We start from the raw sequence: 24,861 nt of genomic DNA, 5'->3' as shown, positions 1-24,861 counted from the left end.
GAGACAATTTCTTCTAAAACCACGTCTTTAGACTTACAAGTAATTTAAGCAGAGCATAAACCTTTTTAGTGCTTCTTATTACTCAAACTTACTGGTCTGTTGATTTCCTCACAGAAGCTAACTGCAAGCCCATTCATGTTAAAAACAGACCAAAATCTGGTAGCTACATTAGATACTTTAAGCCAGCACTCTCTTTAGGGAGCATTGGGTTTAACAAAACCTGTTACATTTTGTTTCATTTGTTATTTTGCGGCTGCAGCAGCGCAATTCCTAGTGGTGCTGAGCAACACTTCTTGGCTGACTTAGAATTACCCTCTGTACTCTTTCAACATCACTATGCATCCAGACGATATTAAGTAACATAACAGAGTGATGTACATTCTCAGAAGGGTATTAATACTTACAGGCTGGCCTTGGTACCACCGCGGATTAAACTTCTCCTCACTTTTAAGGGTGAAGGATGCATTTCTTCTGGGGTCATACATCTTGTTATCAATTATACCATGAGATTCAGGATACAGCCCCTGTAATTGAGAGCATGCCTTGTTGCAATGATCTGAAGAACTTTCCAGCTACTGCAACATGTCCTTTAGACAAATATATCCATTGAATAGACACTCTGCTGGTGACTTCTACTCCACCAGTAGCTCAGGATCCAAATTCAGCAGTATTATCTCTCATTGCTTCCAAGCCCTACCTTCCAACCCTTATTTGCTTCTCAGTGAGATTAAAAAAAAAACAAAACAGAAAAACAAACAAACAAAAAACAACAACAACAACAACTAGGCACTGTCCTTTGGGATCAATCTGAAAGACACTGTTTGAGTTCACACCTTTGTTGTGTCTTTAGTACCAAAGATAAAGCAATTACCTATGTTAGACCTCCATCACATGAGCAAAAGCTCCCACTCTAGAAAACCATTACGTGAGCAATGAAGCAAAGTAGTGCAGGCACCAGGTCCTGGGTAGTTTCAGCAGACTTTGTGCTCTGTCTTTAAGCAGACTAGCTCCTTTTTACATTTATAAGGGATAAAACATCACCACCATTAGAACTTTGCTACTTTTTCACAAGAATAAGGAATGGAGATAAAGCTCTGCACTGTACACCTCACATGGCTGCTGGGCATGATTAATGCCTCTTATTTGCATATTTAGTCACAGAGATTTGTGAGGATTACACAATTAAGCATTTCATGAACTTGTGCTCCTACCAAAGGTCTTGACAAACTGGAAGATAAGAAAGTGCAAATCCTAGTATTTGATTGAACTTAGTTGTGGCATGATGAAACTAAAAAGGTTGTCCTGGCCTTTCAGCCCTGCATTTATGTTGGAAAACCTCCATTTTTCTTTTTCCTCCTATATGCAAGAGGTGGCAAATTTGCAAGATCAGCTTTGTGACATTTCTATGCAGGCTTGGGTACAGTACATCATAGAGAGCCAGTATCAGCATGATGCTCAAGTCTTTCCTCTCATTCCACACCCTTCTTTTCATCTTGCCAGGCCACCTTAATGATGTGGAATAAGGTTGGCAACTTAAAGCAGTCAGGCTGCTCCCACTCCAAGAGAGAGAACTGCACTTTAATGGAAATATTTACATAAATGAGAAGTTGTAAAGTGATGTGATTTTGGCTACATGGGATTTTTTACACCTACTCTTGCAAGGACTGGATTTACTTACATTAGATCTGGCCACTTAGCTGTAGTGTTACATAATAGCTATTAACCAAAATTACATAAATATAATACATAATTTTCCCTATTCTGAAGGGAAATCAAATTATTTTAATAATGCATCAAAGTACACTATTCCCTTGGAAAAAACTTGATAATGAACAGTAGTAGAAACATAATATACAGGAATTCTTACTGTGACAATGGAGTAATGGTTGGGAAAGGTTTTTGAAGGATATGCTGGTCTCATACTTGAAGTGTATGTTCCACATTTCTCTAGAGGAAGTAACAAAGAAAGTCAGCAACATTACTGAAATAAGAATCTTGCAAGTTTCTCTCATAAAGATGTATACTGATTAAAAAAAAAAAAAAAAAAAAAAAAAAAAAACAACCAAAAACAAGCCAGAATATATTTCTAGAAAGCTTTCACTCTTCAAAATTGTGGACCTAAGTTTTATTCCCATATTCATTTACAAGCTGACTAAATGCCTATTAACACAAATTTTATGTATGTCTAAGGGGTGACTGCAATGGTCACATTGCTCATGGCAACATGAGCAAAACCTATTGTCTTTGTGAAAAGAATGTACAGATAAGACAGAAAAATGAAAGAAATCACACCCTCTAAGTTGCCCTGGTATGCAGTAAGTGCAGTCTGCAGCTTGAGACCAACCAGACACTTATCTCTGGGTGCTCCCAGAGATGAAGTGGCCACTGACACAGTGGTGCCTGGCTCTCTACGTTATCAGTCAAATCACTGCTTACTTTGCAGTTTTCCTTTCTTGTTTGTGGGGCTTTCAAAATACAAAAATAAGCTCTTATTGTAGGATGAATGTCAAAGTTTATGTGAACATACAAATCATAGGGTTTAGGGAGATTAGTGTACTGCATTTGCTAGTATGAAGAGGCATTATCAAGGCCAAAACAACTGGGCAAACCTTATTTAGGGTCTAAATTTCCACCAGCAAATGTGTGGGTCCCAATTTTCATAAAGAAAAAAAAATGCCCTCATGACAACTAAAAAAAAAACCAAAACTGCTTTCAACAGATGTTAAAGAATGAAAACTAATGATCCAATAGGAAGAACATCACTGGGTCATCTTCACGATGACTCTGGGTAATTATATATAATATAAATAGAATAGAAATTAAAGGCTACATAACACAGGAAGTGTTGCATCAAGGTACTTTGAACTGATTGGATTTGGGTTCAATTAGATTTCAGTTGAAATAATCAATTTGAGCTAATCAAGATAAAAGAAGCCAGACCAGAAAAATAAATCCTCTCAAGTCACACGGGCATCCCCTCCCACACTTATGTTCTGTAGTAACAAATAATCACTTGTATCTTTTTTATTACTGGAAAACACCTAGCATATTTCAACTACTTACAAATCTGTTGTTGAGACTGTTTTCCAAAATCTTAGTTTTTTGGTGTGGGTGGCTGGGGAGGTTGCTTTTTTAGTTTTGTTTTATTTTGCTTTTAAAGTAATAGAAAAACACACTTAAAAAAATTTGCCAGAAATCCTAGGAGAGTTTTGCTAGGACTTTCCATAAGAGTTATCTTTAATCTTTTTGGCTCATTGCCTTAGCAAAAAAATGATTTTAGACTAAAGGATAATTTACCTAAAACTTAAAATATCACAGCATAATTGTATATGAAAATGTCTTCTCTCAACACCACAGGAGCACAGCTATACCTGGGTTCACTAAAATCCCTCAGCTCCATGTTGAATAGTCCATCTTTCAAATAGGAGGGAGAGTAAGTGTGTAACAAAACATGGTAGAAGTGAAATTATGATAATCTTACAGGCATCTGCTCTGAGACATTTCTCCAAGGACACACCAGAATATCACTGCAAGCATGGCTGAATTAACAGGACGAAATAATGGCAATATTTTATCTATTGGAATTCTGCACTGGTCGTCAAAGGCTTTAAAGATGAAAATCCAGTCATTTAGCATGGTCCTAACTTAACACATAACCAATAGTCCAATAAGTCACTGAATGTGAGAGCTGTACACTGTAATTTTTAAACTGTCTCTATTTGAAAATTTAATAGTCTTATAAATGGACATCTATGAACTCTGAAATGATTTAATACAAATTTTTAGCAATAGTCAAGCAATTTATCCACTACTATTACCTGTTTACACAGAAGAATAGATTTCATTACCTTTTTCTGAATAGTAAAATCCTGCAGGAGTATTTACTCAGTCATATAGAAGTTTTTACAATATGACTGCTTCCACCATTTTTGGACACATTGAACATAAAGCACATATAGATTTGAAGCCACAGGCCCTCAGAGTGTTATGAGATATACATCTCAGTGACACCAATGTTCATTATTGAGAATATTTTTCTCTTACTAAGGAAAACTTACTTTATCTGAGCATTTCACCCATTTTTTACTATGAGGGGAAAAAAGAAGAAAGCTGAAGATCCTGTAGTACACTGTATAGTAAAAGCCTTCTGGCATATTACCAAAAAATGATCCAGAGTACTTCAGAAGTGTAAACATAATGCAGAATTAATACATGCTCCCCAGACTGGGGCAAGTATTTTGTTGGATATAAAACATGTATTATTAGGCATTCTGGTATTAGAATCTTTTGAAAATATATGTTTCGACCATCAAAAACCTTGTAGCTGTGGAGAAGTGAAATTACTTTGATGAAGATACAAAGATATTTGTATTTCTTAGTGGTCAGAATTTATCATGGGTTCAGTGCAAAGAGAAATACAAGTTAATCATAGAAGTCAATGACAGAAGTCCCACTGTAGTCTACCCAGACCAAAGAATGAAGAAACTTTACTTACATGTGTAAGTGGATTTGCAGACTGGAAGCCATGCAGATGTTTTATGACCCTTCTATCTTGTATCTCAGGCAGAGCTAGAATAATTTGTACTAGCCAGCCTCTCTTAGAAATCTCCTCGAGTTTAAATTTTTTATAAATGCATCTAATGAAAACTTTGCAAATGTCTCATTTTATTCCAGCACGGAACATAACTAAAAAGAACCCAAAACCTCAAATACATCTGCGAATTGTTATGCTCTGGAACACTTCAAGTTATAACAACCACTGTGTAAAAAAGCAAGTATTTTTACTGATTTATTTTTAGTCAAACTGAAACCAGGCACCCCAGGTAGTAATTTATGAACGTCAAGAAGATTGGCGTATTTTTCAGACAAGAAATACCATCGCTTCTCTACAGACCACAGCCAAAACAGAAACAGGAAAAGTAACTAAAATTATTTAGACACTACCAAATCAAGTAAGACACTAAAAAAGCTGGGGAATATTTCTTCTGGAAATGTTTGTTAAATTAAGGTTTTCTTGGATTCACTACATTTCTACCAGCCCTTCTATATCATCTCTTCTTAGTCTCTTCCTTCTCTGTCTTCTTTTCCAAATATAATCCAATGCTTTCTATCTTGCTTTTCATTTTCCAAAGCCATTCCACCTAAATATGAAATGACACAGAGTAAAAGGGATCTACTTCTATTTTGAAGAAATAAAATAATGTCACAGCAAAAAAAATCCACCTCCTAAATATAGCAGGGGCTATAACTTATAAGATTTCACTGAAAATCAAAAGGACCCTTTCCTCAAGCCCTCTCTTTCTTGCCCTTCCACTCTCCAACACCTCAAGTTCTTTGTGCATGGGTGTTCTTCAGGGCAACAACTTCCATATTCATGGTAGAAGAGTGAGAATTTTAGAGAGTGAGCAAAGCTGCATCTGTGGTTTTTTTCAGGTAAGACGTCATAATGTTTCTTAGACAAAGAAACTACTCACGTAATTTGCTAATAACAGGTAGAAGTCCACCCCAAGTCTGCAAATACTCTGCTCTGAAGCCATCCAATGAAAATAGCAACACTGGAGACTTGGTAAATCTGAACAAACAGAAATTGGATATTAAAAGACAGGCTCTGAGAAACAGTTTCCTATCACTAAATTCAAGAAAGTTTCCCCCAGACAGTGGGAATGACCATCATAGGGCTATAAGCCAGGCCAAGGAAGTCCTCCTCAGCAGAAAGCTTTGCTGGCACAGTGGTGAGCAAACAAGCCACCCAAAGAGGCTGAGGTTTGCAGTAGGGCATGCACAGAAGAGTCATGACAAGACCTGATTTCAAACACACCGATACAATGAAGAACAAGCTAAGATGCTCAGGTGACCCATCTGGTGGGTTTGGTACTCCTTATCTTAAAATCAGTCCCGTTGAAGCAACACTCAGCCCCTCCATCCCTGTTCTCTCACCCCAAGCTAAGAGCAGGGAAGGAAATAAGGCAATGCAAAGCCAAACTTTCCTTTACTCACTTTGCTCCTGAACAATCTGTAACCTAGATGAAAACAAAAGGAGATAGATAGATAGATAGATAGATAGATAGATAGATAGATAGATAGATAGATAGATAGATAGATAGACAGACAGACTAACTGACAGACAGATAGATAGATATAGTGCACAGGACTGTAAGCAAGTCTAATGTACAGGGTATGCGTCTTAATTGCATAAAACACATACTTTTCCTTTCATCTTACAAAGATTATTCAACCAAAAAGAATTTGCTTACTGATACCGAAGTACTAACAATCTCCAAACTCAAAAATGTGGCCCTGAAACTGGAAACACTGTAACAGCATTCCTGCCTGGAACTTCACAGATAAATTCAGAAATTGATTTCACTGGAACCAACAAAAATAAAATCTCCCCTTCCAATCTCCACAGGATCTGTTTTCCAGTCTTGACGTGTTCCCAGATTCAGCACTGTTCAAACAATTTCTCTCCAACTGTAAGTACTTAAAGCATTGCATCACAGACAGGAATAGTAACTTATGTAACATCAGTAACTTCTTTGAAGAAAACATACCCTGTGTTTGACCTATAGACATGAGGGCACCTGAGACTGAAAAAAAAAATAAAAATCACTGCTGTGCAGCAATAACTATTCAAAATATAGAATTTCATAAAACAATTTAATATTTATAATATTGCTTTATTGCAAGCTCATTTTCCCTTTTTATATTTACATTTTTTAACTTGTTGTACTTTAATTTCCAAAAATAAAACAGTGAGGATAGATGACATTATTTATAAAGTGTTGACAATTTCTTTAGTGATGTACCCCACAAAAAAATCTGAAGAGTCATTTACAAATGAAACATTTACAAGCTGTGCGTCAGTCAAACAAACGTGACTATATTAAACTAAGGAATAGTCAGGCAGCCAAAACATGTCTATCCTAAGAAAATTTTAGTCAACAATTTGGACAACAGTTCAGCCAAAATGATTTCATTAGTCAGAATTACTACATAGCCTACCCTATACCCCAGACAGAAAAAAACTTTTAGATGCATTTCTAAGATGTATGTTTGCAACATGTTTTTTAAATTTAGATGGCATAGGTGGGAACAAGAAATAAATGATTTGCAAGCCAAAACTAAAGCTACATAGCAGAACAGAGCAACGAACTTTATGCACTACCTTTGCCCATATTACAAGTATTTTTTTGCAGCACAGATTCTGACCTCTACAAGTTTTGCAAATACCTTCTCCATGCCCTTTTTCAATAAATTGATTCACTTCAATGCAGAGGTCTAAAAATCTTCACTGCAAAGTTCTGTGCAATAAAACATGGACTTTGAGGCTGGTCAATATTATTAACCAACGAGTCTAACTTTAAAAAAAAAAAAAAAAAGGAAAAAACCAAACCAAAACCAAAACACCCCACCAAATTAAAACAACCACTTAGAAAGGGACTTTACGCAACTGTTTCTGGTTTGGCATTTACAAGTAAACCAACTGTTAAATACATGTTTTGGTTGTCTGCAAATCTAGCTACTGACCCCTTCACACATGTAAAATTAAACTTGGCAAAATAGGCCATAGCCACAACGAGGGCAATTGCCCATTTCACTTCTTGTATACTATACACATGCCAAAACTCATATATTTAGTAATCCGCCCTGGTGCTCAGGGAAGCAAAGCATGACAGACCATGTTAAACTGCACTCTTTTTGGAAAAGCTCCAGTAAAATCCCCAGATAAACTGACCCAGTCTTCATTCTGAGGTATATCAGCCACTTCTACACATTTTTCCTGTCAGTAGTCAAGACTGCACTTGCTACTTCATGAATGGCCTGTCATGGGCAAGCAAGCCTGGGAGGCTCAAGTTTTGGTCCTGTGTTGGTGATTCATGCTGGCTGCGTCCAAACAGTGAGACAAGCGTGTTTCACAGCTCTTGGATAAATAAGTATGCCACAGTCACATCCTGACTCCAAACTGAAGGAAATGCAGTAGCAATTATCCCATCCTATAAACTGGCTTCTATGGAAACATTATGCAGGCAACACAGGCTTGCTGTGGTCTAGGAGGTTCACCAGTCTGGATGATCAAGAGGCCAGAACCATGGAACACATTGCCAAGTTGACCTCCATCGCTGCAGACAGGCTAGACCATAATTAAAAGAGAAAGAAAACTAAATAGGCAGGAAAAGAAAGTTCCCTTCAAAAGCTTAATGTAGTACACAGAAAACTTCCTATCCCACACACACTCATACAATACTGCCTACACACAGCCATAAAGCACAGGAAGAAAAGCTTTCTTTTCCACTAAACGTACAGAAGGACTCAACAGAAGGCATAAGTACAAATATATATTAAGATATAAAGAGAGATCAGCAAAGAGGAAAGTCATCAGACACTCTTACAGTTCAATGAAAATAGAACAAATAGTAATAGGGCTGAATACAGAAAAAGACATGAGAACAAAAAGACAGCAAAAAGTCATCAGTAAAGCCATCTACATAAGTACTGGGATAAACTGCTTGAGTAGGTTTGAATTGTCTGAGTATTATTTCACTCCTAGAATAGTGTGATCACTCCTGAGATTTTACAGCCTATTAACTTTATATGCCTATTAAACAACATAGAACCCAGTTTTGGAAAGACTTAGTTGTGTACTTAAAATTAAGCAATTGATCAGTCTCACTGAAATCAGTGGGATTTATCAGATTGAGCACCTCATTGAACGTTGTGTTGTCTTTTGTCTATTCTGCAAGACAGGAACAGCTAAAACCAAAATAGAATAAAACCAGCAATCTGAACTCACAACACATACTGTATTAATAGGCACAGAATCAGAACTGATATCCTGAGGCCTCAAAATGAGTGCTGCAACTAAATTCACCTGCATTCCTGCCTACCACACAGCATAGGAAGAAGTGGATTGTTTACACAGTTGTTACTTTTGGGAGAGGCTTGTGTGCTAATAGTCCAAGATGAGCCTTCAGTCAACACTGTTTGATTCAACTTTGACCACACATCACCCTTTCCTGGGCTGGGTTTTATTGCAACATTTTGGGGTTTACCAGGATTAAAACAATTTTAGAGGAGTAACTATGTATCCCTTTCATGAGCTGTACAGAAGAAAAACAAACAAAAAACCCTAAAAACAAGTTAACCAACAGGAGTTGCCCTATGACATTTGTGTCAGTAACTTTGACTGTGGATCTGCACAAGACTCTTGTTTGTTTACCAAACTCTTGGGGACAACACTTCCTAACCTTGCATTAGAAAAATCAGCACCCTAGACTCAGTACCCACCATGAAATCCGAAATGGCTCCTGAACTCAGAACAAAGGTTAAGGACAAAAACCTCAAGAACCACCTGGCTTTCACCTTCCTACACAGGGGACTACTGGGGACTTGGACTACAAGCCGGACAGAAGCTCCACTTTCTGTCCTGATGAAGGTTCTAACATGTCCAGCATCTGTCAGTGCCCTGAATCAGAATGAAAGGTACTCAACTGGTATGAAATATTTCAAAAGGAAATGTATTTTTATGACAGTATTATAACTCAAATGAATAAATATAGCATGATTTAAATACATCAAGTCAAAAAACTAATGACATAAGAACAAAATAAAATAGTTTTACTTTACTAGAAATATCCCATCACACTATAACTTCAAAACCAAAATAAAATAGGTCTGTATTTTTTGATACTTGTCAGACAAGAATATAGCTGTCCCATAACATGTCTAGCAAGTATTTACTACTGGAACATAAATCAATCAAGAATTTAAGTCACTTCTATTAATAGCATAGACATACAGTCATAGTTTATAGTCAAATTCATAGTTAAAATTAGTTAGAAGATCCCACAGCAAAAAACAGTTAGAGTAATACAAGCCTTTTTTTCCTGGCTGGGAGCTTTACTGTACTATTCAAGCCTGAGTGCTGATGCCATAAACCACATGAGTCATTCCTCACACAGTGTATACATAATTTGCAGGAGCAGGCCCAATGTGGAGCTGAGCCAGAGAATACAAGGATCCCATGGCACTTGACACCTTTTAACGAAAGTAATTCAGACAGCTTACAAATAGTGTTGTCCACTGCTGGTGGAGCTGGAACAGAGATCGGCCCCCAGTTTGCAGTCCTGAGGCTAGGAAATGCAAGCTATTGGAAAGGTCTTTTAAAGAGTCAGGGGAGAGAGACAGTCTTAGGAGTCTAAGATTGCCGAATGGGTCCCAAAATATTTGGAATGGTGGGTATTGTAGCACATGTAGGCCAATCATATGGCTGGCAACCAGGCAGAGTTGCGCAGGGCACGCACATCTGTGAGACACAGCAGAGTTGAGGAATAGGCATATCTTGCAAGACAAGCAAGTGCTGAGATAGAACAACCTGATCTGTTAGTAAGCACCACCAAATGCTGACTGAACAGGTGTTCATCCCTGGCAGCTGCTCTCACTGTGTGTGCAAAAGGCAAGCAGGTCCTAGGAAGGCATAGCAGGGAAAACAATCTCAAAAATGAAATGCAAGCAAAGAGCAGAGCTATGCAAATATTCAATTTCCTCACCCTTTCGGACACTGAGGTTCAGTAATGTCCTCACATTCTTCTTCAACCCAGCTTGCCTCTCCTTAAAACAAATGAGTGCAATTTATTTTTTAAGACAGTACATTCTTACTGATAGGTGCAAGTTTTTTCTTCATCTTACTGAATGCTTTTAAAGTCATATTATGTTCTTGCTCCTTTTATACAAATATGGGTACATATGAAAGATGGCACTAATTTGTTGTTGATATTTACCTTTACAAACAGCTTGATAATTGACACAGCAATCTTTGTTTTCCACACAATCATCTGAACAGGAGCAATGGTATTCTGGTCGCCTCTTTTCTCCACACCTGAATTTATTGCAGGTCCATATGTGGGCTAAAAAACAGGTGAGAGAGAAGAACAGCACAATGATTAATACTGCTGTAAGTCCAGAATTAATAAAGCAAGTGTTCGGTTAAGTCTCAAATCTCTACTCACTGAGAAATAGTCCTCAGGTGTAATAGAGATAATGAGTTATCTCATACACACATAGTATCACAAACTTTGGCACTTCAGGAAATAGAAACACCCATGACTAAATACCCAAGAGCACAGTCATCTGAATACAGTCATGCAGCATATGGGTATAAATATCACAGATCAGAAAGAATCTGTTTTACAAGTCTCCTGAAATACAGTAATTTTTATGAGTTTAATCTGGTAAACTCATACTATAAAAAAGTTCCCAAACCCCGCCCCCAGAAAAAAATTTTGAGTCTGAATTTGGAATGCCTAGAAAACACTGAGCAGCATTCATTTATTCTGACTTCCATTTGAAGTCACAGTGGATTTTGCCAGTCATCACCGGGCACTCCAGCCTCTTTCAGCATCTCTTAGGCATAGGCATCATTGCCACTATTTAAGACTCTATACATAAGCTCACAGGAAGACCTACTGACTTCAGCTCCACTGCTGATCTTATTAGACAGCAATGTTGATTTGTCTGAACAGCACATTCCAGTACATTGTAGCATTTGCAGACCTGGATGTCCTGGGTGAATATGAGCCAGCAGTGCCCTGGCAGCCAGGAGGGTCAACCCTGTCCTGGGGGGCATCAGGCACAGCATCACCAGCTGGGCAGGGGAGGGGATTGTCCCACACTGCTCTGCACTGGGGCAGCCTCACCTTGAGTGCTGGGGGCAGCTTTGGGTGCCATATTATAAGAAAGGCATTAAAATATTAGAGAGTGTCCAAAGAAATGTCCAAATGAGGATGGTGAAGGGTCTGGAGGGGAGACCTTACGAGGAGCAGCTGAGGTCACTTGGTCTGTTCAGCCTGGAGAAGAGGACATGGAGGAAAAGCCCCATTATAATTTTCAGCATTCTCATGAGGAAAAACAGAGGGGAAGGCACCAATCTCTTACTCTCCTGGCCAGTGACAGGGATCAAGGAAAGGGCATGAAGCTGAGTCAAGTGAGCTTTAGGTTAAGTATCAGGAAAAGATTTTTCACCCAGAAGGCAGCTGGGCACTGGAAAAGGGAAGTGGTGACAGCACCAAGCCTGACAGAGTTCAAAAAGCATTTGGACAACACTCTCAGGCACATGGTGTGACTCTTGCCATGTCCTGTGCAGGGCCAGGAGTTGGACTTCATGATCCTGATGGGTCCCTTCCAACTCAGCATATTCTGTGATTCTATGATTTGTTATCAGTCATAAACACAAATAGATCCTTTACATTCAGTGAGGATAAACACCAGTGAATTTACCAGCTGAGTCAATACTTAAGTGAAGATCTTAACAGAGACATGGAAGCCAAATCTAAATGTTTGAGCAGAGGACACTCAATTTTCATATATGACTAGCAATTAGAAATCCCTAAAAGCATTGTCAGGAGGTTAATCTCACTTTCAGATTATTGTACTTCAGTAATTCCACTAATATCAAATAGATCTTTACTTTCATGAGAGAGAGCATAATCTATTATGGCTCTAGTTATATGATACTATTGGGAAATTAGAATTTGATTCTCCACTGATGTTAGGGCTGATTAAAAAAAAAATCCAAAACCAAAAATCACCACCAATTAATTAATTCACATTCCTAGTGCTAAGGCAGACTCTCCAGTTTATTTTTAGAGACCCTTTACACTCAGGGGGAGTGATGAAATAAAACAGACAGAGTAAAACCCATGTGACTATATACCTGGATATATCAGCTATATATATGTGACTTGTCCTTTCAAAAGCAGTCAATTGAAGCAGGGATCTGAGCTTAGTTTAACTATTTGGTTTTCAAAGTCCACATTGGAATTTTAAATGTATCAGTGTGGTCTCACCCAGAAATTAATCAAATTTATGTAAAATAAGAGTAAGAAGAAAAAAGTTATCTGAAAGGAATGCTACTTTTGAAGCATAAAGGCAAAACCAAAGCAGAGAAAATAGTCAGGTTCTGTCCTTGGTGTTCTACACACTCTCACATCTTTCCCTGAAAAATTTCTCCAAGGTATTTTTCACGTTTGTCTATTTGACCTTTGCCTTCTGGCAAATCATGGCAGCTGCTCCTCATTTCGCAATCCTTCACCAGTGTAATCTGTTTTGTCATCCTGCCTGGATTCACGCTCATGACCCTTGCTTCACACTCAGGCTGGGGAGTAGCCTGAGGGCCTGGGCAGCTGGGTAAGGAGAGATGGCAGTTCTCACAGAGCTGCTCTGTCCTTCCCCTTTTTCACTCAGGCGATGGCAGACAAATGCAATATGCAGAATGCACTTCTATTCCAGGCTTGCCCAAGAACGTAGGAGTCATCCCTGATGCCAGAAACAATGTGGGCTGCTGTTGTCTCACCACCAGCAAACAAAAAGCTGGCTAAGACCTCGGGATGCCATTGTTCCTCCTCCTTCTAAGGGGGAGGGCAGCAGCACAGTCTCTTGCAGGCTCTGTCCTCACAGGAGAGCTATGGGAAAGCCAGCCTACCAGCTATGTCAGCTCCTAAGTAGTCCAGCTGGGTGAAATACAAGTCTTATTTGTGTGAAACAGCAGCTGTACCAGAGCCCTGATGTTTCCAGAGGAGTCCCCAGTACCACCATCAGCACTGCAACTCCATCCAGGAGAGCATAAAAAAGGAGAGACGAGTGGCATCAGAACCACTCTGCTGTTCAGTAGAACTGCTTTGCACTCAGAGCCCATCTGAAAAAAGTCCTGACCACAGTCGTACTCACATACTGAGCTGTCCCTTGTCAAAGAACAGGAGAGATTGCTCCCTTAGCTTTTTTCCATCCTTACCTGGTTGTATACATGTTTCCTGGTAATCTAAGCAGCAGTTTCCGAGCTTGACACAATCTTTATCACAACGGCAGCTTCCAAAGGTCCTTTCAAAGCAACGACCTTTGCAGGTTTTCACTGTAATATTGGATAGTGTCAGATGTCAGTGGCTGAGCCCAAATCAGTCAACGTGCAAAAGAAACTAATACCGTCAGCATGTGAAATGACACAGTGGGCCATTCCACAACTTACAGGATGGCTGCAAAAACAGTGACAGCCAAAGGAAAGTCTTGATCCAACCAAATGCTTATTTCCTCTTACTGAACAAAAATATTTTTTCATCATATTGGACAAAGGATTCCATTCTCTTTTAGCAGGAACATGGTGCATTGGCAGGAACATGGTGCATTGGCAGAAACCAATGACTGTCAATAGTTGTGACTGTCCTTGTCTTTCTGTGTCCCAGCAAAATGTGAGTATAGTCACTCAGAATATGTAAGATCTCAAGACGTAAGGAGGGCTGTTCCAAAGCAGATTCAAGAGATACTAACTTGAGTGTACTGCTCACCAGTTAATTTTTTGTTCAATTTAAGTATAAAAAAAAGACATAGCATTCTTCCACTAGATTTCAGTTGCTGAGGGCAGGGGAACAAAAAAAAAAAAAAAAAACAAAAAAACAAAAAAAACAAAAAAAAAACCACCAGAAACTGGAACTGGTGACGTGAAGTATTAACAAAACTTAAGAATTTGGTCACAGTCTAATCCTGAGCAATCACCAGAAGGGAGTGAGGGGAAATCCTCCATTATTTGGCTCCTCTTCTGAAGAATCTTGAGGTGTGTGATATTAGGAAAATGAGATTAATAAACCAATACTGCAGAGCTATAACAAAATGAGAGGAAACCTATATATATATAATAGGTATACTAGACTATATATACTATAATAGAAATTGCATAAACAGACCATCTGTTAAAAATCATTTTATGTTTAGCTTTGAAATTATTCTTCATAGTTGCTCCCGAAGTGAAGCCTAATTTCTTTAAAAAAGAAAGTATTTCGTAACCTTCTACCTGAAGAAATTTCACCATTGAAAAAACCACATATTTTTCAGGACAGAAAACAGACAGAGGAATTCCACCAGGAAAGTTTTCAGGCTACAGTTCTAACCAGTAAAAAAATAACTTCTTTTTCCCTCCATAATTGACTGGAAAAGATGAAAAACAAATGTTCCAGGACAACATGAAATTGTTGTGTTTTGTTGTTTCATTTTTTTGATGGTAAACTGAAAAAATCCAGCCATGTGACATCACCACAGTGACAGCTGGGAAACATGGAACTGCCAGATCAGACACTGAGTACCAGGATCACTTTACCTCTCAAGTGAGTACACACAATTATTGAGTACACCTGAGGTTTATTTTCTGGTGGTTTTATTCCCCTCTTTCTGATACTGCTCCAAGGAATGCATGCAATCCTCCTCCTGCAGCAAGAAGGGTGGCGTTTTGATAAAATGATAACTAATTCACAAAAAAAAAAAAGGAACTGTTTAGTAATATTACTAAATAAAAGATACATTATTTACCATCTTTTGAACAGCTAGGCTTCAGGCCAAATATACATCCTAGGATTGTCGTTAACACGCAGACACAGAGTACCTGTGGGACAGGAAGGAAAAGAAAGTAATATTAAATTACCATTGAATGGTTTTGAAAGCACTCATTGTCTCTGTAATGTTATACATTTGTACTGAAATTCATAAACATGCTGATTTGGAGGCTGATTTCACTGTTTTCACTAGCAGTTTTCACTTCCACAAGTAGCTGTATTGTTTGCAATGAATTAGCAGTGTATGAATATGTTTGCCACAACTGGGCCTATGTATATCATTTCTTCTCAAGTCCTTTAGCATAGACACATATCATCATGGCTTTCTTGATTTCTTTTATATCATTCTTTCATGATGATATATTTCTATTTCTTACACATTTTATAGAACATTTTTTTACTCCACTCCTTCCTTCCTCATATGTTGTTCTAAGAAGGTGAAGTTTTGCCATTAACCACGGACTACAAACAGAAGGCATAGCCCTGAAGTGATACCTATAATTTTCTTAGGCAGGAAAGCCTTTTCCCACTTCCTAGTATCCAGTTCATACTAGATCTGGGTCCACACCATGGTAAGCAACTGTGGAATGTCACATCAAGACTGACCACAGTGTCTTGCACTGACCAGAAACTATGGCTGTGTTCATTTTGGATTCTGGATGCACTGAAGATACAGAACAAGCACTGTATTATCCTTGCCCAGCATGTTATGGTGGGATTTGATGACTACTCAAATGCAGAGACAGATTTCTTCTAACCTCATTAAGTATTGGACTTATTCCACAAACTCTTTAGAAGAAGTATACATACTATCAGGGCTTATATAATACTTAAAGAGAAGCCAACAATGCAGTTACAACAGCTGTTCTATTTAAGTGTAGAATGTAATAAAGTACTTTGCCAGAAGTCCTGAAACAGAAGATCCTGCAATAATGTAGACTTTCTTATAAAAAAGAATTTGGGGGGCTCTGGGTAGGGAAAATTTACACATACCACCTTTCCTGTCACTGTTTTCTGTGGAAAAAATGCACTGAAGCAACACTTCAATAACTTCGCATGCACAGCTACACAACTCTGTCCCTTTTTTCCTCCTTTCCATCAGAAAAATCTGCTGAGTCAGCATTGAGTAGGATGCCTGAATCATATTGTGACATGGCAAAAATTGCTTCCATTTTAAAATGCACCTAATTATTTCTACATTTATTCTTTTTCAATACCGTGAACACTTCAGTAACTAAAAACTATTTCTGTTGTTTTTAACAGCTCTACAGTTTACTATGCAATTTTGTTCACTAAGCAGTTAATAAAGACAGTAAGAAAGTAAGTTCTGTAATATGTAGCATTGGAATTCAGATATTACTCTGAATTTTTGAACTAAAAATTATCAAAAAACTAAATTAATGAATATAAAAAATATTACATATATACTTTTAATTTAAAAATTGAACAACAGACCAGACATGATGAAGCTGTGGCTTCAGAATTCTGAACCAGACAAGTCACAAGAATTTTATTCAACATCATGCATAGCAAAGAAATAAGCACTTTTTCAGTTCAATTTCAGTCTTTGAATTGACAGAGAAAGAAGAAAAATAATAAAAAACTGAAGGGGGAAAAAATCTAGCATCATCAGTTCACCTGGATATGAAAACACTTACAGAAAGATGCACGTATCTATTAAAACCACCAATCAAGAATTAACACAAGTACAGAGTTTTGTAGTTTTCTTTTTTTGTTTTTCTTCTTCTTATCAGAACACTAACACATGCAGTATCAACACTTTCTGTTACATCAGTATCAACAACGTTATCTTCATTATAACGTTATAAATTGTTCTGCACCTTTGAAATCCCTCATATAAAATATCACCTAGAAAGAGCAGGTGCACAGGGAAGTAGGAGGCACTTCAAATACAAGACATCAAAGCCCAGCAAAATCAGTGGAGAGGGCAAGACTCGTTTTAACATTATTATTGCTGCTATTGTTACTATTATTATTAAATTACAAATGGATTCATTTAAAAAAAAAAAAAAACCAAGTAGAGAACATTGTATTTCAGGGTGAAGATTTATTGCTTCTCTGCTCCCACCAGTCCCTGCTACTAAGATCAAAGAGTAGAACATCCTCTGAGGTGTAAAGGTAAATATGCTTTAAAACAAGCAAAACCCATGGCTACTCTGTCTGTAACAGCTTTATTCCCATATCTTCAAGTAGCTACCTAGACCCATGACCTATGGGACTTATGCCACCTAAGGCACCTTTGTAAAGAAAACACATTGCAGTGCCACTAAATGGACTTCTAATATTCCCTTATGGAGCTTCAGTGTAGGTAATGCAGGAATTTAATCATGACACCAAATTAATGCAAAAAAAATTTACATAAAACCCATTCCAAAGCGACAGCATTATAATCCTTCTCAACATGAAACTGGTAAAACTTTGCTTAAATTCTCACAAATAATCTCTGTGATTTTGGCACCAAATGTAACAAAATCACAGTTTTGTATTCTATTCCAGGTTGTCAGTTTTATGCTTCTATGAACATAATTCCAAAAAGCAAAAACAAAAGGATTATGTTCACTGAGGCACATGAGTACTCTTTGGGTACAAAATACTACAAAATGCAATACTAAATGAAACTGTAAATTAAGATCTTGGAACTCTTGACTCACTACATTAAATCCTTTGTTTTCTTAACTTTATTCCCACTAGCTTAAATTTCTGTCATAAAAATATTTTACTGCAAAATACTAGAGCTTCTACCTCCTTTTTGTTTTCTTTTCCTCTTTAATATTTAATAAAGAAGTCTTACAAAACCAGCAAGTTTACACATTAAGCATTTGACAATGTTCTGGGACAGCCAAATCTAACCCAGCAGAATCCCATGCAACCGCAGCTTAGTGTTTAAGTCTTTGAATTGAAGCTTTATCTTGAGCCTGAATGACTTCAGTCACATGGATATTATCCACACAAATGGCAAAATGTTCTGCTGGAACAACAAGGAGCAGCTAATACTGGCCAGCAGCAGCAGTCCTGACTAGGCACAGTAAGAGATGTTTTACCAGTAGCTGACCTATTGTCAGTCAACTGTCTCAGGAAAGCCCTGAGATTAACAACTCTGTAGATGATTAAGAATATTCAAACTGTTTTTAAAGACTGCTGCACTCTAAAGATGAACTGGCTTACTTTGCTTCTTTCTATATTGCAACATACCTCTGCTGTCCAGAGAAGCTGTGGATTCCCCATCCTTGGAAGTGTTCCAGACCAAGTTGGACAGAGCTGTGAGGAACCTAGTGGAAGGTGTCCCCGTCCATAGCAGTGGGGTTAGAACTAGGTGATGTTTAAGGTCCATTCCAACCCTAACAACTCTGTGATTCTATAAGAAACTCCCCATAGCAAGTAGGTTACTAATATTACTCGACCTGTTTTACATACTGGTAGGTCAGGATGGGGATGCTGCAGCCAGCTACATAAAGATGATATATTTTTTTAATCCATAGAAAGACAAGTAGCTGCATGCATTCTTGTTTACTAACAAGGACCTTGTTTAGCATCCTGTAGCAAGCACCAAATTCAAATCTGTAGCTATTACCACACTGTAATATAATGCCTGCCTTGAAGGTTTCATCTGCCTTTTTTAACAATGGGAAGAAATCTCACCTATTCTCTCTCATCCATATTCTTCCACTCAAAAGAGAAAGCAAGAACTGAGAAAAGGTGCCATTAAGAAAGAATATGAGAATCCAGCATTTAGTAGGAAGACAAGAACAATTAAAGAACCTGGCCTTGTAATACACACTAGTAAAAAATTAACTTTTTATGATCTGTATCTTCTGAGGCTGCTAGCACAAACTGTCAGATTCAGTTTTAATATAGCATCTGAGAAAAGGTTTTAAAAACAACACAGTAACAACTGCAGAGAAGAAAGCGTCCTTTTCTGGTTTAAAAATAATTTTTAGAAAGTTTGTTTTGGAATCACAAAAACATTGTCATCTAGGGATGAATCTCTGTCCCATCATTGCTTCCTTTACGTGGGAGGAAGCAATAAAAGCTTTGCTTTGCAAACAATCCTAACGGTTGGGAATAGGTGGTTGAAAATCTGGAAAACTGCAATCCTGAGAACACTTCAAAAGCCTTTTATTTCAAAACCCTTTTATTTTGAGCTGGGTAAATGGAAATATGATAGCATGGTTAGAGAACAGAGTCATTTCCCTCACTCATCTCTAGAATTGCAGCTGAAGAGAATTTCTCAGCAGTGATTTCGGGGAGCTGCTGGAAGGGCCAGAGTCAGCAAGTGTACAGGCTGCACACACCTGATCCCAGAGAGACTCCTCAGCTGTACAGGTCTTACTGATACACAAAGAAAACTCACTGGCCTTAGCTACTGCCACCTTTCCTATAATATTTTTGTCCTCCTTTACACAGTTAATACTACTGTTCCTTTCTCTTCATTCTTCTCTAGCTCTGTCCACCACTCCCTCTCCCCTCCTCTATTCTGTATTTTATTTGCCAAAGAATGCACTGATATTTCTTCAAGGAATTATTATTCTGAATTACATTTATTTCTGTGTTGATCTTCCTCACTCTTTGCCTGCCATGTACCCAGTTGCTTTCCATCTCCCTACCTTCATCCCTGGCATTCCATGGCAAACAAAACTTGCCACTCCAAAGTTTAAGACACATCCATTAAGAACTATGCAATTATCAAGGGACCCATGCAAAATAATGTTTTTTTCCATTCTAATCTCCACGACTGGTTCTCACAGTTGTGTCATATGTATCCATTAAGGGAGGATGTCTAGACAGGGTCTGTAATGCCAGTATTAAGAAAACCCACGGAATTTTCCAAAACCACTGGGATCTGTGAAAGGCATGCTTTTTTCAGTGTTTTGTGCACCTAGAATAGATGATTACTGACCTGAACCTTAACACTAAAATATCTTTGAGAAAGAATTTCACCTCCAAAAGTATAAAGAACATAATAATAAATAACGAATTTCAAGCAAGAACAGTGTCAACTTCTGTTGACACTGTTAAAAATGCTGACAGCATACTGTATAAAGAAAAAAAAAAGCTACGCTTATCTACACTTGCCAGAGGTAGTGGAACACTTACTCATGTTTGTAAAAATTCTTTTTAAACCAGCATAATCCCCTTGCCAACAGCTCAGTTTTATTGAAAAGCAGGGGTTACTTAATAAGTTTAATAAACTGAAAGGAAGTAGATGCTTCACTCACACCAGCACAGCCACTTAAGTAACACTTTAGCAAATCATCTAAAAAAAAAAAAAAAAACAGTAAATCAGCACTGAATCAAGTGCACCACCTCCTTCTTGCACCAGTCATCTTCTTTCCACATTTGTAAATATTTTTATGGCCTTCAGAGACTTGCTTCTGTTGATCTACATTCCACTCGTAGAGGCCAGCAGGAAGAGAGTCTCTGAGGTTCTCAGGTCCTGGCTGTTCTAAAACACTGGAGGTGACTAATTCTGAAGTCAGAGGATGAAAATGCTGGAGATAACACCCAAAACTTTTCCAGAGCTAAAAAGATTTACTATGAAAAAGCACAAATATTATTGTTTCTCTTCTCAAAGAGGCACAGAGATCTACTCTCATTCTTTCTATTCAATGTTCTGAAGACTGTTATTAAGTACTATTGCAATCAAAGGTCATTCAAAGGACAAGAATGTTTTAAAGGTAAATTGAGCCACTGTAAGGTATTATAAAAGCCCTCATAAAGGTCACCAAAGAGTGATAACTCTTACTCAGCAGAAGACATCATCATACTATAGCTGTCTAAATACCTTCCAAAACTATTGAAGCATCTATTTTTTAACAAGATATCAAAAGACAGAACAGTTAGCATCTGCCAGATAGTCAGCTGGAATCTAAAATATTTTTCTTATTTGTTGCTTGCCCAACTGTGTAGGTACATACTTTCCTGGAAGTCATTAGCACTTGAGCTCTTGTTATCAAAGCTTTACCTCAGCTGTTACCTTTTTCACTGCACTTAACATCATGAGAGAATTTAGAGAGAAATTAAAGTGCAACAATATGCTAGCCAAAAAGAAGGGGAAGTGAAACTTCTAGTCCAATTTACAAAAAGCAGATAGCAGCTGACTCTGCTATTTAATCAGCAAGTAGATTTTTGTGAAAACCTAAGGAAAACAGAACTGAAAACTGGTGTTATGAGAAAGAAAGCAAACATTGTACTTTCAAATACAATTCTTTTATTCAACACAGGAGACTAAAAACACAGAACAAAGCTCACCTCACGTCACCCACCTTAGTGGCAACCACATACGAATGCACAAGTGCATAGATAGGAAGGAGACTACCAGTAATTATGCCAACTAAAAATTGTTTTCCAAAAAAGTTGCACTTGACTCATAAATAAAAGCAAAACCGAATCTGAAAATATGGTCTTGAGCCCTCTTCATGCCCTTCCTGTTCCAGAAATCCCCTATCAAGAATAAAGCCAAAGCTTAAAGTTCCAGTTTCGATTACTGTAATGAGAGTTGTGACAAGAACAGTGTACAGAGAAGGTGGCTTCTACAGGGTACTGACTATACCACCAAACATACCAAGTAAACCTATATTCACATCCATTTTTCTTTGGCAGATACTGTTATTAGTGTCGCCATGAAAGCAATATTAACTCCCAAAGTAAGACAAAATGACCTTAAAGAATAAGTGAAGAAATCCTGTAAAACACCAAGACTATAAGAAATGTCAAAAAAATTGCAGAACCACAAGCAGTATGAGAAGAAGGTAGAACAAATCAGGTTTCACAGAATTATTTAGGCTGGAAAATACCCTTAAGATCAAGTCAAACAATTTCAGTTATTCCTTATAGGTATTTTACTAAGTACACTGATATGGATTACAGACTCATCTTCTGCCCTGAATCCTTTCACCATTTTCCCAAAACAAAGGCAAGGGCTGATAGAGAGGCCATTGTTTACCTCAGCGCCTTTTCATAAAGCCCCTCAAAAAACAAAAGCCAGACTATCAAATTTTGATACCTCACAATGTGGAAACATATTTGTGCCAGAAGGTTCAAGAACTGGCCCATTTACCAGAGTTAAACAGTGAAATGAAATATACATAGCCAGGTTGGATTACTGATATTCTTGAAGCAGCTATAACAACACTATACTTTTTGTTATTCTAGGAGCAAAAGCAACTAGTGTTTAACACAAACTTGTATCCACATACTACCACATTAGAAAGCATTTACATAGGTTGATTTGCCTATATGTCATTACACAGCAGAACTGGGACAAGCCTATGCTCACTGAGTTTCTTCAGAAATGCAAATACTTCATTTTTTTCTTATTACTCTCTTTTCTCCTTAGTTAACTTGTTGTATCAAACAATTAAACATTATTTCATTTGTGAAGTCCTTACTTACTTATACTACTTTTCTTTTTCCTCCATCACATCCCATTTGCAATAAAATCCACTGCTGCCTTAGAAACATACTTACAGGAAACTTTTTATGCAGGTGATTTGTGCAACACCTGCGAAGAAAAGTACTTTTTGCTTTCCAATGCAGAAAGTGATTTTTGAAAAGAGGTCAGGAAATATATCAAAATAATGTAAAAATATCATTCCAATATGGAACATAATAAAATAGCATCTCTTAAACTCACATCTACTACTGTTTCATTCAAATGGGACCCTGTCATGATGCAGCACATTGACAAATTCTATCACAGTATATAGTCATGGTGATACTTGCCAATATATGCATTTCTAGTATCAGCTCCAAGGTGAGAAACTCTTCATACCTTTCATGTTTTCAAAGCCTTTATTTACTCTGCTCCTCCTTTCAGCCAGAAGCAATAATAAGAAAGCTTCCACTGCAAGTCAAATCAGAACAATTCACTCTGTGTAATTCCCATGATACTAGTAAAAAAATGCAAAGGAAAATTTTCGAAGAGCAGGAGTTGGAAGGAAGCCTTGTACAGTTTTTGTATCTTTGGCCTTGCCTGAAATCCAAGTTTTAGCACAGTAACCAAGTTGTTCTGAATTCAAGATAAAATTATTACAACAGAAAGCCTCTCCACTTACACTATTTATTATTTTAGCATCTGAGTTTTGCAGAACTATATGAAGGCGTTCAGAACAAAAGCATCCACCCTCCTCCCGGGAGTTTGGCTGCCTGTGAGTGGGGCCAGTTCTCTGGTATTGGTTCAGTTATTGATAGCGCTATTTGGGGGATCTCAACCAGTGTTGAAGATAGCTCTTCAACAAAAAGTTAGAGAAAGCCTCATAAGAGCCCCTCTCCCCTTGTTTTAGCCAGCCTTGCCTCTGTTCCCTGTCTGGAATGTGGTACAGCCACACAACAGCCAAGCCCATCCTGGTCATTTATTCTGCTGATCCAAACTCACAGGCCTGCCTTCCCTCACCATTATATACTCACTTGGCAATTTAGACTATAGGCTGAACCTGGCTGGTGCCCCAAATCCACTGTGCTCACACTGCTCACATACAGTGAGATTGTCCCTTTCCAATGAGAGCACTGCCCATGTCTGCCTTGTAGCCACGACTGGATACAGTTTTACTGTCTTTTTCAGCATGACCTGCCTTCACCTGGTGCCTGACAGGTAGACAAAGATTTACTGCAAACACTACTGCAAAATTAAAGAAACATAATGGAAACCCTAAGGCACAGACTGAGTCTGAACGCTGGAGCAGCAAGTCTGAGCACACAACAGCAATCACAAGCCCATTAGCTCGTTTTGCCTGAACAGACCAAAGGTGCAGCACAGAGCAGCCTAATCCATGAGCAGACAGTCTACACTCCCATTCCTAGGCCAACATGGATCCTGTTTTCAGGCAGGCAACCAGCCAGCAGCATTGACAGATGTACCAGTCACACAGCTACGTGTGCTTCAGCCTGTCCCAAGATCAGCACTCCAGCTGGAGTCCAGGCAGCCAGGAGCATCCATACACACTGCACTCCAAGGGGGGACTGAAACCTCCTGGATGGCTTAAATCCTCCAATTCAGCTACAGAAGAGAGTATTTGGTAGCCTAAACTCCATGCAGTTTTATTGATGCTAAAAGCCACACCTAAACTACCCAGCTGAAAGTGAGCTGAAGTCTGCTTAGCCAATTCACAATCACCCTTTTGATTGTGTATCCAAATTCAACCTAGATGGGCAATAAAATTTAAACTGAGTTCTGAGTAGAGCTTTTAACAAAGATGGTCTCTACTCTCCCCTTGTGAAGACTTTTATAAAAGTGGAATTTGGGGTGCTATTTTTCTCTCTTGTTTTGGTATTGGTGTTTGTCTGTGTTCACAGTTGTTTGATTGTTTGGGGTTTTTTTCTGTACTTAAAAATCCCCAACCATATGGAAAGACTTAACTCCTGCAAGTGTTTCCTCAGACAATATTTTTTACTTCACATCAGCTTCTGCCTTTTAGGACAGGATATGCCAACTAGCTCTATGAAGCACAAATAAAGCAAGAATACAAATTAA

The 24,861-nt window shown here is 38.1% G+C and overlaps 1 protein-coding gene across 1 annotated transcript in view; it reads right to left on the bottom strand.

The window, feature by feature from the left end:
- Window positions 1–24,861, bottom strand: part of ENPP1 (ectonucleotide pyrophosphatase/phosphodiesterase 1) — a 52,762-nt gene that overhangs the window by 21,782 nt on the left and 6,119 nt on the right. The window contains exons 2-8 of the mRNA XM_066315394.1: window positions 15,349–15,421; window positions 13,787–13,903; window positions 10,779–10,904; window positions 10,548–10,608; window positions 5,475–5,572; window positions 1,868–1,947; window positions 405–524 (exon numbers count right to left, since the gene is read on the bottom strand). Coding sequence (XP_066171491.1) covers window positions 405–524; window positions 1,868–1,947; window positions 5,475–5,572; window positions 10,548–10,608; window positions 10,779–10,904; window positions 13,787–13,903; window positions 15,349–15,421 — 675 coding nt within the window. The remainder of the gene's footprint in view (window positions 1–404; window positions 525–1,867; window positions 1,948–5,474; window positions 5,573–10,547; window positions 10,609–10,778; window positions 10,905–13,786; window positions 13,904–15,348; window positions 15,422–24,861) is intronic.

Source organism: Sylvia atricapilla, chromosome 3, assembly GCF_009819655.1.
Source record: "Sylvia atricapilla isolate bSylAtr1 chromosome 3, bSylAtr1.pri, whole genome shotgun sequence".
Taxonomy (NCBI): domain Eukaryota; kingdom Metazoa; phylum Chordata; class Aves; order Passeriformes; family Sylviidae; genus Sylvia; species Sylvia atricapilla.
The sequence above is the reverse complement of the archived record's forward strand: the minus strand, read 5'-3'. Positions and strand labels throughout refer to the sequence as shown.